We start from the raw sequence: 16,181 nt of genomic DNA on the forward strand, positions 1-16,181 counted from the left end.
TTGAACACCTAAATCTAAAACCTTTAGCATTTAAAAAAATTGTTTTGGAAACTTAAATGGTGACTGAAGTAGCCAGTGTTATTTCTAGTAAATAGTAAATTCTCTACCCGGAAGTATTTCTGTTGCTCTGGATGACCCCTGGGCCATCAAGGCCTACTGTAGAGGTAGCTAGACACTTTTTTAAATGAAAGTTTTTGTATGTTTCTTAAAGATTTATTTATTTATTCATGAGAGACAGAGACACAGGCAGAGGGAGAAGCAGGCTGCTCCATGCAGGTTGCCCGACGTGGGACCCGGGTCTCCAGGATCATGCCCTGGGCCGAAGGTGGCACCAGACCGCTGAGCCACCCAGGCTGCCCTAGCTAGACCCTTTTACCTATAAAGTAATATATTCTCATTCTTCTAGTCAACACTAGTGAAAATGTGTTCCTTAGGCACAGAGGAGAAAATATTTCCTTTTTCCTTTCCAGGTTCGTTTTCATATTGGAGGAATTGTTTCTTCCTTCCTCCCATCTCTTCTAAGATATAACTTAGCACACAATGATTTCATATTAAAAAATTGTAATTAAAAAAAATTGTGATAGCCCAAAGGAAAAAGTACAGTAATTAAGAAAAAACAAAAACAAAATAAAACAACGCAGAATACCTTAATGACATTAAAAAAAAAGAAAAAAAAAGAAAGAAACCTCTGAAACTGAGCGAGGTTTTACTTTGAGTCTCCAAACTTTTAGCGAACTCCTTTCCATCTTAGGACATTTCAGGCATTATTATCTGAATAACAGCATCCACAGGGCCATGCTCTTATATAATAGTGGCAGTTGTATGTGGTAGGGTGGGTTTTGGTTTGTATGCTTGAGTTTAGTTTGTCCCTAATTGGCTCTAAGGTCTTGGGCAAGTTATTCAATATTTATGCCTCAATTTCTTTATCTGTGAAGGGATAATAATACTAATATACAACTCATTAGTTTGTCTTAAAATTTAAAAACGAACTAGAGAAATAACTGGCATGCCGATAAGTAGTGGATTAATATTACCTTTTATTATTTCTTAAAAATATTTTGACACTCATTTTGCTAAGGCAGAGTACCAAACACCCGGGAAAGGACAGTGAAGTGGGTATACTTACTACCTGCCTTCAAGGAGCTTATTGCCTAGAGCAAGACCAAACAGGTGCACAGCAGTTATCACACAGCCCTGTGCTAAGTACTACCTGGGAGAGGCACCCAAGCCAGTCTTTGTGAATCGGAAAAGAAATCAAATCACCAAAAAGCAATTCCTCTAATTTTCACATTTTCCTTGCTCCAGGGTTTTAGTCTCACAAAAGCCCCTCTATATTCTCAAATTTTCCCCTCCATCTGGCCCTTCCTCAGCTTAGATACCTTGTTCTTGGACTAGGTACAAATGTAGGTTCTTGCCCACAGAAAACTATCACCCTTCACTGAGCTTCCAGAGACATTTCAGCTCCTAGGAGTACATACTCCACAGAATGGTTTCTTAACACCCCTTGCCCTCTCCACAGTCTTTTTTCTACAGAAGATATTTTTATGCCCATAATAGCAACTACTGGTATAGATAAGATGAATCAATCGATCGATCTATCGATAGATATTGATCTACAGTTTATCAAGCACCTTCCTATTGGGCCTCCAACTTGTTGCACTGTAATAAGTGTATTTTTTAATCCTTAGTGCAGATGTGTATATATCTACATATACATGATATATATGTTATATATAATATTTATATGATCCCCAATGCAGATGTATATATCTTTATATTTTTAATATATTTTATAATTTACTACTATTTTAAAATTTTAATTATATTTTTACATATTACATGTACACATATACCTTGCCCAAAGCTATAGAGTTATAACAGGTGAAGTAAAGAAGCCGGAATTTAAAGTTCAGGTCCTTTCCACTACTTCATGCTGTCAGATGACTTGCATTAAACACCATCTTTGACTTTGCTCCTTCTTAATGCATCCTCCAAAATAGGCCTCGGGAACACATTTCATCACCTAGTGATCTGTATTCCTTATGTCTTCTCCCTATCCTAGATGCCCTTTCCTCACTATCTCTAGCCTACTTTTATGTATTAAACACTAACTATAAAAATTATAGTAACTAAATTTCGTTAAGCATGTATTGAATACCAGGTATTGTGCCAAGTATTTTTTAAGGATTCTTCTCTATGAGTCTTGGACCATTCCTCTATAGTAATTTTATCATAGCTGTTTAATACATGAGGAAAATGAAGCTTAAAGACAGGAAGTAAATGGTGCCCAAGGTCCTGGAGCTAGGATATGGCCAAGCTGGGGCTGCACTGTGCTGATGCAGAGCTCATGAGCATGAGCATTGTCACCAGCTGCCACCTAAGTCCTCCCTCTCATGCTCATTTATGCCAATCACATATATGGGCCTGCTTTCCTCGACCTGACCCTTACGCTTGAACATTGCCAGCCTCTGGGAGTCTGAATGTTCACACACTATCTACCATCAGGGAGGGAAACACAAGGCAGTGCAGCCAAGTGGAGTTATGACAGGTCTGACTCGGCCACTTAGTTGTCCTGGGGCTTCAGGCTGATGACCCCAGATCTCTAATCCCTCAGTTTCACAGTCTGTAAAATGCAGGTTTGGTGACATCTATCTTCTAGATTATCTGTGTGGATTAAAAGGCACAGGTAAGACTTATAATGTGCCAGCATAGTATCTGGGATAAAATAAGGTCTCAATATATTTACCTTAAAAAGGGAAAGGGAAATACAAAATTAAAAAAAAATTGACTAAAAAATTAATAAAAAATTAACTAGAGCAAAGGTTAGTGGTATCTCTTGATAAATGTGCCTGTCTCTATCCTATTGTGAAGTTTTCTTACAGTCAAACTTTCTCCTGGTTATAACTTTCCTTTTGGGAAACTGGTACTGCAATGGGGGAGACACGTAGAACTTAGGTAAGCGTTATGGATGTGACAGTAATTGTCATTCTAGAGACACTGCCTTTTAAAAACATCTTTTCATGGTGATAGGAGTGAAAAGATGTGTGTTCAGTTTGCTTTGTTATATGTTCACTTGCTAATTACTTACAGGAGCATTTTAAAAATCTACATTGGTTTATTCTAAGGAGACTCGAGTGGTTGAAATCCCTTATTCCAAGAGTGACTGTGGTTTCCTGATATTGAGTCATAAGAAATGACACAGTTGTGATTTTGTTGCCAGACCTCCAAGCCCAGAGTCTCCAGGTCATGCAAATGAACACTGAACTCAAGAGACAGTTTATTAGAGAGAGCTTGCATACAGGGGAGCCGACAGGAAAGAGGAATGTTGCTGTCTGGAGGGATATTGTGCAAGGAACGGAAAGGCACTTTTCCGGGGGGCAAAGGGCAGGGAGTGGGGAAGCATTCTTCAATCCCACAGTCATTATCTTGTGGTCATTACTTTTCAGTGGACACAAGACAATCACAGGATGCTTTTCTCCATGGTTGACATTCTTTCAGGGCTCCTGGAAAATAGAAATACTTGTGCAAGCAGGCTTTCAATTGTTACTTCCAATTTTGTCCAGACAACCATTACTCCTAACAACGATTATCTCATTTATTCGCTCTCTCAGAAGGAGGTATTTGTCTCTGAGTGGATGGAAACTTTTAACCTTTGCCTCAGACCAGTGGTTTATAGGGATTGAATCCCTCTTGCTGTTCCTATACTGTCTCAATTTCTTTTCCTTAGTGAAGAGCATGCTGTTTTAACTCCCTCTGACCATCTCAGAGAGAGCATATCACATTCCCTACTTAGCAGCTAGATGACCTCTAAAATTTGTAATTTTGAGTCTCTGTTTCTTCGTCTATGAAAGGAGGTTAACAAAAAATAATTTGTAAACTGAAAAAATTAAAGGAGCCAGGTTAGAAAAAAGTGCCAGTATCTGTTTGCCACAATACAGACTACCTGGTGAGTAGAAGAGGTTCCCTTCCTTAGCATCTCCTACACAGAGCATAGTGCCACAGAGAAACTCATGAGAAGTTCAAGTCAAACAAGGACGAAACTTCTACATCCAATAGACAGTATTCAGAAAAAAAAAAAAAAAAAAAAAAAGACAGTATTCAGTGGTGTTCAGTGAAAATTCTCATACCAAACATAACCTGCAGTTTTTCAGTTTTGTTCCTGATGGACAAATAACCAGCACATTCTGCTAAGCAGATGTTGGTTCTACGTGTAACCAATTTGCTCTTTTCTTTGTAGTTGTTGCTATTCTTGTAAGTGGAACAATATGCTCTTTAAAAAGCTGTATAATAGCGTAATATATGCTCAGATGGCAGGAGGAAATGAAAATAAAATACTTAAACGTTTTTATTAATATTACTAAATTTCTAGAAACCATAGCCTTTCAAGGAGTACCATGCAGGGGTTGCATGGATACTTTGGATCTAAATTTATTTCCTCAGGTGTTCTACATATGGCAGATGCCTCGATTATATAGGCTTCAGCATTCCTCTTGTGTAAAGAAAAAGCCTTGATTGAAAAGATCCAAGTAAGCTTTCACTCTTTCTACACATCCATGTTGCAGAGGCATTTGATGTTTTGGTTTGCCTGTTTGTTTGTTTTTTAATGTGGAAAAGCCAATGAAGACTAAGGCCAGAACGGTCTATTGGTGTTCATGATTTATGATACTCATTGCTGAAATACCTAGTTAAATTCGTATATAGGTTTCACTTATACCTAATCTCTTTCTTTTAAAATATTTATTTACATTCAATTTGCCAACATATAGTATAACACCCAGTGCTCCTCTCATCATGTCCTAATCTCTTTCTTAGAGTTCAAATGCTTCTCTCACTTTAGAGTTGGCATCTTTCATCAGTGACAGTGTTAGCTTAGTAACAGAGGTGTGTAAGAAACTAATGAGATTCAAGGTTTGACTTCAGTTCTCCGATTGTATCCAAACAATCACTGGGACAAAAATCTAGGAAGTGATCAATGCACTCCATGTTCTCGTTAAAATTGATCTGCAAGAAAAGCAAAAAGTGCTGTAGTACTCCCCAAAGCATATATTATTACGAAAGGGATGAAGGAAAAGACAAAAAGCAAAAGCGATGAAAAAGATGAAAAACAAATCCTTTAAAACTTCATGTCTTTTCGCAAATTGATTGGTGGCCTTTGCACTGGTTGTCTTTCTACATCCTGTAATTACGTTTCTCTGCTAGTCTAACATTCCGTATTTCTGTATTTCCAGGTCTTCCTCCTTCCCTTACTGAATTACATCTTGAAGGCAACAAAATCACCAAGGTTGATGCATCTAGCCTGAAAGGACTGAATAATTTGGCTAAGTAATAATATTCTCTCATCATCTTATACCATAAAATGGCCAGATATATCAGTGCCTACATGCTCAGGATTAGACATACAATGGGTGGTTTTTGACCCTACCACATTTTTGTTGTTGCTCCTAACAACCTCAAACCTCAGCATGCCCAATTATTTCTTTAAAAAACAATGAACTAGCATACATAACCATGAAAATTATCTACTATATTGTTTTGAGATTAAGACCTATTTTATGCACAAGGTATCCGAGTTCAGTCAAGGTATCAGTATGTTCAGTCAATATGTTCTAACTTAGTTGCATTAAACAGAAGGTTGGGTGGCTCAGCGGTTTAGCGCCGCCTTTGGGTGATCCTGGAGTCTTAGGATCGAGTCCCATGTCAGGCTCCCTGCATGGAGCCTGCTTCTCCCTCTGCCTGTGTCTCTGCCTCTCTCTGTCTCTCATGAATAGATAAATAAAAATCTTAAAAAAAATAAAAAATAAAAATAAGCAGAAGGTTAAGTAAATTACAACAGAATATTCCGAATTTGAAAATGTCTTAAAATGAAAGCTACCAGGACATGGAAATATTGGGCATCCCACACTATAGTACTGGAATAATTACAATGCAATTCTCTCACCTCCATTTTTTGAAGAGTCTTAAAATGTTTCTGGACATTTAGTGTATTCTAACAAAAGAAGTTGTTGTTGGTTTTTTTTTTTTTTTCCTAGCCGTTCTTACCTTTTTCTTTTTTCCTGATAGATAATCATTTATTCCTCTGCTGCTTTCTAGCCTAACTTTAATCTTTCTACGTTAACTGGTTACTGGTTAAGTAATAAACTGGTTAAGTAATAAACTGGTTAAGTAATAAACTGGTTAAGTAATAAAAAGAGGGTAATGCTTGCAAACTATTTGTTTATCTTCAAGGAATACTCTGCTCTTGAACTGTATTACTGAATACTCTTATAAAGGAGCACAGTGTTATGCCAAACTGACTTACTCCTCCTTTGTCTTTATAAATTTTATGGTAGCCAAACAAATATAAAGTATATCCTTGAGAATTAGTTAAGACCAGATGATGTATAATATGGCTTTTCCCATTTCTGTGGCGATTTCCCAGTATGCTGGTGGATGGTGAAGGCTGAAGGTAAGCATGTGCATGGGACTCTAGCTGTAGTATCTTACCCTGGTGTCTCAAGAGATAAGAAATCATTTAAAGCTATATTTTTTTAATTAAAAAAATTTTTTTAAACATTTTATTTATTTGAGGGAGACGCCAAGCATGAGCAGGGCAAAGAGGCAGAGGAAGAGAGGAAGGGAGAAGCAGGCTCCCCACTGGACAAGGAGCATGATACAGGGCTCCATCCCATGACCCTGAGATCATGGCCTGAGCCAAAGGCAGACACTTAACTGACTGAGCCACCCAGGCGCCCCAATCTAAAGACATTTTAATTACAGTCTCTAATATAGCAAATATATTTCAGAATAGTATTATGCATCACTGACCTTTGTAATCTTGTCCTTTTAGTTGCAGAAAAATGTAGGAAAATAAGTTCCATTGCCTATTGTGTAGGACAGCTAGTAGTAGTAGTAGTAGTAGTAGTAGGGATGAAAAATGATCTAATTTCAAATATAGTAAATCCTTAATAATATTTGTGCCTTTTTAGAAAAAAAATTATTTTGTACTGAAAGTAGAATGGAGATTTTTAGAAAATTCCCTTAATTAAAAATTGGAGCAGATTGGCTCATTGACCAAGCAAACTTTTTCAACTTTTTAATTTATCAAACAAATTTCCTTTTGGAATCAAGTCCACAGAAATCTGTCTACGAAACCATCACATCATCGTGTTGTTTATTCTTCACTGATGTTGGAACACGAGAGGTATTTTGGTGTTGAAAATCAAAACTGTGAAAAGAAGGGAAAAGCAGCCACTGTTTTCAAACATTGGTGTATGGCAAATATTCCAATTAGTTAAGAGGAACAAGTGGGAAGAAAATAGTATATGCCTCTCTCCAAAAATATAGGATGGTTTTCAGGCAAACTTGTTGTCTGTTATACTCGTATACCTATATGATCATCTCTCTTACTAGGTGGATTTTAGTCTTTGACGGGAAGAATCATGGTTTTTGAGCCATGTGTGCCCTGTCTTCATAAGCCTTCATAAGCTCTGTCTTCATAATATCTTGAACATAGTAGGTCCTCAAAAACATTTGTTGATTGCATATATAAATAAATCATCAGAAAAGCAAAGTTTCTTTGAATCCATTATTAGGAATGTCATATCCTAAAACTGTATTAGCCCAACATTGGATATGGGACTTGAAGTGTTATAAGGAATAGGAGATATAATTCTGTGTCTGAGGTAAATGTCTAAGACTAGGGGAAAAACAAAAGTTTCTCAGTCAAGATGCCGGGTTAATAATCCATAGCTAAGATAAACTAACCATTTTATTAATACCCTAAAATCAATATACCATGATTTCAATTACTTCAAATACCAAATCATGATTAAAATTGAAGGAATTTGGTTACATAAACCAGAATCTAAATCCCAAAAGGGTTCAGAGATCAGAACTAGCTGAAGGCAAGCAAAACTTTCCTAGGAAAATTTCCCTAGCCTATTCTATTACATTTCAAAGGACATTTCAAGAGGACATTTCGTCCTCTTTCTCTCCCTTGGAACTTTCTGGCTTTCCTTACCTTGTGGCTTCATCCCTGGTATCCCCTTTCCATCCTTTTGGATTGGCAGCACCCTGGTTTTGATGGAGAGTCATTCATCCCCAGAATGTCAAATAAATCAACCTTGTCTCCAAGTTGACTTCTGCCTTTTGAATCCCATTTACTAATAAGGGACCTCACAGCTGCAGAACTTTCACCTTGTATGGATTTAATTTTAAAAATGCAACCCAAAACTTTGAGTGGCATTGTATAAGAAAGGTCAAAGGGGCCAAGAAAGAGACACCTAGGTCAGAGATCAGGGCCAGAAGCCAGGAAAGTCGGCCACAGGCAAATTCTGATAGTAACAAATGGTCACTGATAAACAAAAGCAAAATACCAATTCTGTTAACCTTCCTGGCAGGTAGGTTTATTGATTCATTAGAACCTTCTACTTTTTATTTCCAATGAATAAATTCACATGATAAATATACAGTTGTTTGGTTTCTGAAGTGACCAAAATGACGATGCTATTCCTTATCGTTTTCTCTGGAGTGAATTGGTTATATTCATTACATATAGAAATCAACTCAACAACTATTCATTGATCATAACCAGCTCCGTGCTAGTACTGGATATGCCCCAAACTGTCATTTTTCTCTAGGAGAGATACATAAGTACACCCCTTGAGTTTTTTAAGAGGGTGACAACAGGAAAATTTGCTAGGAGATGCCTGTCCAGTCTGGTACTGTCAGAGGGGTTTCAAAGACAGTGGCTCTAAGCTGGGAATTTAAGAACAAATGGGCTTTATCCCAGTTCAGAAAGGTTGGAAAAAGCATTCTAGGCAAAGGGAACAGTAAGTGCAAAAACAAAGTCCTTTTTCTTTGACTTGAGAAATCACACAATGCCCGTAAGAAAGGCGTCCGTGTGCAGTGCATGCATTCATATCTGCTTTCTTTTACAGGTTGGGACTGAGTTTTAACAGCATCTCTGCTGTTGACAATGGCACTCTAGCCAACACTCCTCATCTGAGGGAGCTTCACTTGGACAACAATAAGCTCATCAGAGTACCCGGTGGGCTGGCGGAGCATAAGTACATCCAGGTAACACAATAGCACTAAATAGTGCGAGGAGTATCTAGGGAGCCGGCCCTCCCTACTGGGATGTCAGGAGGCAGGAAGCTCTGCTTAGAAATCTTTTGGCAAAAGGTATTTTTAATGTTTCCATGCAAGTATTCATTCATATGTTTCATGAAAAATATAGGTTTAAATTATTATTTTTTTAAAATAGGACTTTTACCGTAAACAATGTAGTGCTGTCTTCCAGAATCTCATTTTTTTTAAAGATTTTATTTATTTATTCATGAGAGATACAGAGAGAGAGAGGTAGAGACAAAGGCAGAGGGAGAAGCAGGCTCCCTGCAGGGAGTCCGATGTGGGACTCCATCCCGGGACTCCAGGGTCACGACCTGGGCCGAAGGCAGGGGCTAAACCCCTGAGCCACCCAGGCATCCCAGAATCTCATATTTTTAATGAAGCAGGTAAAGTATTTTCAAGACAGATCAGTGGAACAGAAACATAATAAGGGTTGAAAAAGATGATGTAATCCGTGAAGCATAGACAAGAAATAAAATAGCAGTTTTAACTTTTAGCTTCAACAGGTGTCACATAGTTCAAAAGGGAATGTTTTGACTGTGTGACTCAGTTAGCTTTATATAAATTATCGAGTTATACCACATTCTTAAGCATAAGAAGGTACGACCCATTGGTCCATGTGGTAACAGAGCTTTCTAGTCTGTAAATCCATAAATGTAAGTCCTGCTTGTTAGTTTAAATAGTAACAATATTTTCATATGTATCAACATAACACTTCCATTGTTACTTTGAGGAAATAGAACAAATGTGTTATTCAAATTTTATGTCCAAAAAATTAATAATATTAATAATTCATAGATTTTATGTATTTGCCTTTTTTACCTAAATTTTCAGTTTCATTAAAGGTCATATTTAAATTGTTTCTTTCAGAAATTCATATAGGTGCTTAGTTTAATGGTGATGATTCAGAAGTTATACCTTGGGGTCCCTGGGTGGCTCAATCAGTTGAGCATCAGACTCAAGGGGCCAAGGTTATGATGTCAGGGTCGTGAGACTCAACCCAGCACAGAGTTTGCTTAAGATTCTCTCTTCCTCTTCCTATGCCCCTCCTGCCATGTTCGTGCTCTCTCTGTCAAATAAATAGATCTTAAAAAAAAAAAAAAAAGGAGAGAGAGATTATACCTTGACATTGATGCTCTATCATAGGTAAATCCTTTTTATAAAGTTGCCATTTTTGGTAATGTAGTATTTCAGCTTCTTTTTCAGATTCTTTGCTTGGGGTTCAAAATAAACTTATCCCTTAATCTGCTGTCAATTATGTCAATATGTTCCTGATCTCTAAATTTTTACAAAGTTGTGACAAAAACTCCAAATGAAATTAATATATCATGATTTACATAAGGTCTCTGTTTGTAGTGGGCATTTTTTTGGGGGGGGGTTGTTTTGTCTTCATTTTTATATCCCAGAGTAATGAGTTTTACCTTCTTGATTGTTGTTTTTTGAATGCCAGTCTGGATATATTATTGAGTTCATAAAATAAGTTAAATGAGTTAATTAAGAACATTTATGGGATGGGCTAGATAGGCTAGGCTAGGCTAAATGGAAAATAAAATATTACTGTAATGGCATTTCCATTAAAATTTTGTTTAAATGCACATGTTCACATATACTAAACATATGTATTGTGTTTCTTGTGTGGGTCACAGAGAAAAAATTATAAAGCATGCTATTTTGTAATCTTTGTTGAATATCAGCAAATCTCATGGGCATTCACACAGGGCCTCATTCTACGTTTTTCATCTAAGTTGGCTGTCCATGCACCCATTTCATCTCCCTTCTTAGGGATTTCACCTATTTTACTGTCTTTTGTGCAAATATATAACTCAGTTATTTTTATTAAAACTATATACTTCTTGGGATCCCTGGGTGGCGCAGTGGTTTGGCGCTTGCCTTTGGCCCGGGGCGCGATCCTGGAGACCCAGGATCGAATCCCACATCGGGCTCCCGGTGCATGGAGCCTGCTTCTCCCTCTGCCTGTGTCTCTGCCTCTCTCTCTCTCTGTGTGACTATCATAAATAAATAAATAAAATTTAAAAAAAAAAAAAAAACTATATACTTCTTCTGCCATCACCACAATCCAATTCTTTATTTTTTTTTGTTTTTGAAGATTTTATTTATTCATTTCAGAGCGAGCATGAGCAGGGGGAGAGGCAAAGGGGGAGGGAGAAGCAGACTCTGCTGAGCTGGGAGCCTGCCCATAGATCCTGAGATCATGACCTGAGCCGAAGGCAGATACTTAAATAACTGAGTCACCCAGGTGGTCTTAATCACAATCCAGTTCTAACATTTCTATTACCCCCCAAATATTCCTCTTATCTTATTTCTAGTCAATTTTCAACCTCATCTTCTACAGGAAATCATTCATCTTCTTTCCACTTCCGTGGATTTGCTTTTGCTTGAAATTTCATATAAATAGGGTCAGTTATTGTAATGATTTTAGGTATCATAGCAGGAGTCATAGCACGCATGAGTAGTTCATTAATTTTTATTGGTGAATAGCTTTCCATCGTATGGGTATACTACATTTGTTTGCTAGCACTACTCGTTTTGATTACTCTTTAGCTTTTGATTGTGTTTTGAAATTGGGAGTGAAGGTCTTTTAACTTTGTTCTTATTTTTAAACCATTTTTGAAGATTTATTTATTTATTTATTTGAGATAGAGCGAGTGAGTGTGCATGAATGGGGGCATGAACGGAAAGGCAGAAGGAGAGGGAGAAACAGACCCCTTGCTGAGCAGAGAGCCGGATGCAAGGCAGATGCAAGGCTTGATCCCAGGACCCTGAGATCATGACCTGAGCCGAAGAGAGACGCTCAACCAACCGAGCCCCAACTTTGTTCTTATTTTTTAAAATGGTCTTGGATATTGGCTATTCTTGTTTCTTCACTATTCTTTTTCCTTCATATTTTCCTATAAATTTTAGAATCAGCTTGTTTGTTTTTGGAAAAATAGCCTGCTAGACTCTAAGCAGGACTGCGGTGAATCCATAGATCAATTAGGAGAGAATTGTCATCTTAATAATATTGAATGTTCCAATTCATAAGCATGGAATATATCTCCATTTCATGTTATTTAATTTTTCACAGCAATGTTTTTTTTTTCATTTTTAGTATACCCATCTTACATTCTTTTATTAAGTGTATCCTTATTTTTTTTATTATTTTTGGTGTTGCTGTCAATGAATTGTTAACCTTAATTTCATTTTTGAATTGTTTTTTATGAAAATATAATTGATTTTGTACATCAATCTTCTGTTCCAGTACTATGCGAAAATTGTTTTTAGTGGCAGAAATTTTTGTGCACTTCTTTGGATATTCCATATTTGGTATCATGCCATTTGCACATAAAGACAGTTTTAATTATTCTTATTGGAATTATTTTCCATTTATTCTTGCTTCATTGCACTGGCTAGAATCTTCAGTGCGGTATTGAATAGAATTGATGAAATCAGATATCTTTGCCTTGTTTGCTATTTTAAGTCAGAGGTGGACATTCAATCTTTTAACATTAAGCATGACATTAAGTAAAAGTTTTTTGTAGAAGCTCTTTATCAAGTTGAGAAAGTTCTGTTCTTAAGTTTATTGAAAATTTTTATCACGAATGTGTATTCAAATGCTTTCTTTGTGTATCTGTTGAGATTATCATGTGGTTTTGCCTTTTATTATTTTAATATAGTATATTAAATTAATTAATTTTCAGTTAAACCAGTTTTACATTTTTGAGATAAATCATGTTTGGTCTTGGTCATGGTATATAATCTTTTCATTTGTTATGAAATAGTTTCCTAATATTTTGTTAAAGTTCTTTGTCTATATTTGTATGAAATATTTGATTACAAATTGTGTGTGTATGTGCGATGATTTTTCTCTGCCTTTAATAATAGAAAATACTGACCTCAAAAAAAAAAAAAGAAAAAAGAAAATACTGACCTCATAAAATGAATTGGGAATCTAGCTTTCTTTTTTACACAGACTAATACTTTATCCTTGATATTTTTTTCTCTTCAGTATTAGCCATCAACTCTAACCAAACATGTCTTCCTTTTCTTGCTAATCACTGCTAGGAAATAGAAAATGGCAAATGAAAAGAAATTTTCAGTTTGAGAATCATAAAAAAATACTCAGGGGTATTGTTTGGCTTTAATATCCCTTGTTTCTGTTTTTATATTCTATTGTTCTCCTTCTAAACCCTTTCATAAACAAGGCCTTTTTCACTTGCATATAAGTGACTATTCTGGTAGGTGGAACAATATTTTAAGTGAATTATGATAAGGGAGTGCCTCTTAAGTTTTATAACGTACTTGAGAAATTGTTGCCTTTTTATTTTTTTTATTTTTTATTTTTTTTTGCCTTTTTATTATATTTCAGCTTTGGTCGTATGATAAGTAACTTCTTGCTCTTCAGAATTCACATGTACATAATGGATGTAAAAACCCATTTCTAAAGTCTTTTTCATAAGACTGATATTTAACTTCCTTGAGAAAAAAAATTCTATAAACAAGTTACCATTATTTTAAATATAATCATAAAATTCAATTCAGAAAAATTCTAATAAACACTAGAATTATACTCATAAGGTAGAATTTGTAACAGTTAGTTTGCATTGAAACTTTTCTTTTATTCATTCCAAATGCTGAGGTACTCAGTGTTCCTTAGGGTTTGTGATTATTTTGATTCTAATACTTCCTGTACTCTTTTTCTTCACTATATATTACTATATATATTCATATATATATATGAAGATATATATATATATCTTCCTCATTTTGTATAATTCCTTAAAAGGTACATCATTTTATCCTTTCCCTGAAAATACAACATTTCATGTAGACATGATTTATGAAATAGTATGAATTTATTCATGTATTCATTCAACATATATTTATTGAACACCTACTCTGTTCTAGTAGACATTGACGATACATCATAACTAAAACAACATATTTCTTTCCTCATGGAGCTTTTATTCTAGAGGAAAACAGACAAGTATATAATATACGATATAGTGATAATTACTATGAAGATTTAAAAAAGTGTAATTGAATAGTCAGGGACTTCCCCTGAATAGTCAGGGAAGATTTCTCTGGTAAGAAGAGGTTTCATGAATTACATGAGGGAGTAAGCCTTGCAGACATCTTGGAGAAGATCAGTCCAAGTGGGAGAAACAATGCGTGCCAACCTAAGGAAGGACTGTGATTTTTGTAATAGAGGAAAGTAGGCCAGAGTGGTTAGATTGAATAGTGAGGGGAGATGAGGTCAGAGTAGAAGGATGTCAGATCATGTTGGATTTGTGGGCTAATGTGAGAACTTTGGGATTTATCCTGCATGAGGTAGGAAGCCACTGGAGTGTTGAGGCAAAGAATATACAATTTGGCTTACTTTTTAAAATAATTGCTCTATGAGCTAAGAAAAAAAGAAAGAGACAGAAAGAGAGAGAGGGAGGGAGGGAGGAAGAGAGGGAGGAGGGGAGGAAGGAAAAAAGAAGGAAGGGAGGGAGGGAGGGAGGAAGGAAGGAAGGAAGGAAGGAAGGAAGGAAGGAAGGAAGGGAGGAAGGGAGGAAGAGAGGCAGACAAGCAGGAAGGAAGATTGATTTTAGGGCAAAAGAGGAAACAGGAAGGATGATTTCAATCATCCAGAAGGAGATAATGACGTAGGAGTCAACATGGGGAGAAGAACTAGGTTATGTGTACATTTTGAAGATTGAGCTAGCAGCATTTGTTGATGGTTGGGTAGAGTGCGTAAGAGAAAGGAAGGGTCAAGGATAAAGACTAAAGAGAAAATAGTATTCAGTATATTTAGAGGGAAATAATCATTCTCCATTATTTCATTTTGCAGGTTGTCTACCTTCATAACAACAATATCTCTGCAGTCGGATCTAACGACTTCTGCCCACCTGGATACAACACCAAAAAGGCTTCTTATTCAGGTGTGAGCCTTTTCAGCAACCCAGTGCAGTACTGGGAGATCCAGCCATCCACCTTCCGGTGTGTCTACGTGCGCTCTGCCATCCAGCTTGGAAATTATAAATAATTCCCAAGAAAGCCCTCATTTTTATAACCTGGCAAAATCCCATTAATATCATTGCTCAAAAAAAAAAAAATGAAAGCTAGATACTGGAAACTTAACTGCAATGTGGATCTTTTTCCCACATGATTTATAATACATAAAGCCGAATATGCAGTTTAAATAATTGCCTACAATAAAACAATATTTTGCCTGCCATTTTCAGGATTCTTTTTTGAAGGTTTCTGTTGATGTTAACTGAGCTATTGCAGATATTTTAATTTCCCTAAACGTAAAATTTGAAGTAAATATATATATATTCTTGACATATATATGTGTGTGTGTGTATATATATATATATATACATATATATATGTCAACAATTCAGTAAAGCTTTTGTTTAATTTTCAGGAGGAATCAAATAAAACAAGTATCCATCTTCTGTAGTTCATAGGGTGTTAGGCCCTTTAACGTAAAGTCAAACTTCAAATTCCATCTAGCTCTGTGTTAATCCCTGTTATTACTGGTAAAGCTTCATTTGAATATGTAAATTCAGTTTAGGCTATGTAAAATTTTTGCTAATGTCATCATTCTGAAAAAAATAAATTTACAAATACATTCAAAATTACCATTGTAAAAAAGCGTAATTGTAAATCTTCCCTAAACTCTATTTTCTGATGAAAGCAGACACTGTGTTCTTGACAAAAATAGCACATCTTTTCAAGTTCTCAGATATTTCTTTTACTCCTGTTTTTTGACACTTGTGTATTATAACTTACAGTATCTATAATCAGTGCTAAGTTGATAAAGCCTAATTTTCTCTGATTGGTCTAGAAAGATGGTATTTTCAGTTGCTAAGATACTAAATTGGTTTTAAAACATCATGTGTATAATAAGGCTGCTCACCTGAACATTTCTATAATTACTAGATGTATTAGAAATATTTGTTGCATTTAGTTAAATCTTCAAGTTTAGAATTTTTTTCTGCAGGATTTATAAAGACCTGTCAAAGCATACAATTCAACGGGCCTGGGGAATGGGCTGATTTACAAAAAGTAGAGATTTATTAAAA

At 35.9% G+C, this 16,181-nt stretch overlaps 1 protein-coding gene across 2 annotated transcripts in view; it reads left to right on the plus strand.

The window, feature by feature from the left end:
• DCN (decorin) overlaps positions 1–15,328 on the plus strand; it is a 43,554-nt gene extending 28,226 nt beyond the window's left edge. For both annotated transcript variants that reach the window (XM_041738434.1, XM_041738433.1), the window contains exons 6-8: positions 5,229–5,322; positions 8,919–9,057; positions 14,942–15,328. In XM_041738434.1, the coding sequence (XP_041594368.1) occupies positions 5,229–5,322; positions 8,919–9,057; positions 14,942–15,136 (428 nt within the window). In that variant the 3' untranslated portion in view covers positions 15,137–15,328. The remainder of the gene's footprint in view (positions 1–5,228; positions 5,323–8,918; positions 9,058–14,941) is intronic.
• The last annotated feature ends 853 nt before the right edge of the window (positions 15,329–16,181 follow it).

The sequence above is a fragment of the Vulpes lagopus genome, chromosome 23 (genome assembly GCF_018345385.1).
Source record: "Vulpes lagopus strain Blue_001 chromosome 23, ASM1834538v1, whole genome shotgun sequence".
In the NCBI taxonomy this organism is placed as follows: domain Eukaryota; kingdom Metazoa; phylum Chordata; class Mammalia; order Carnivora; family Canidae; genus Vulpes; species Vulpes lagopus.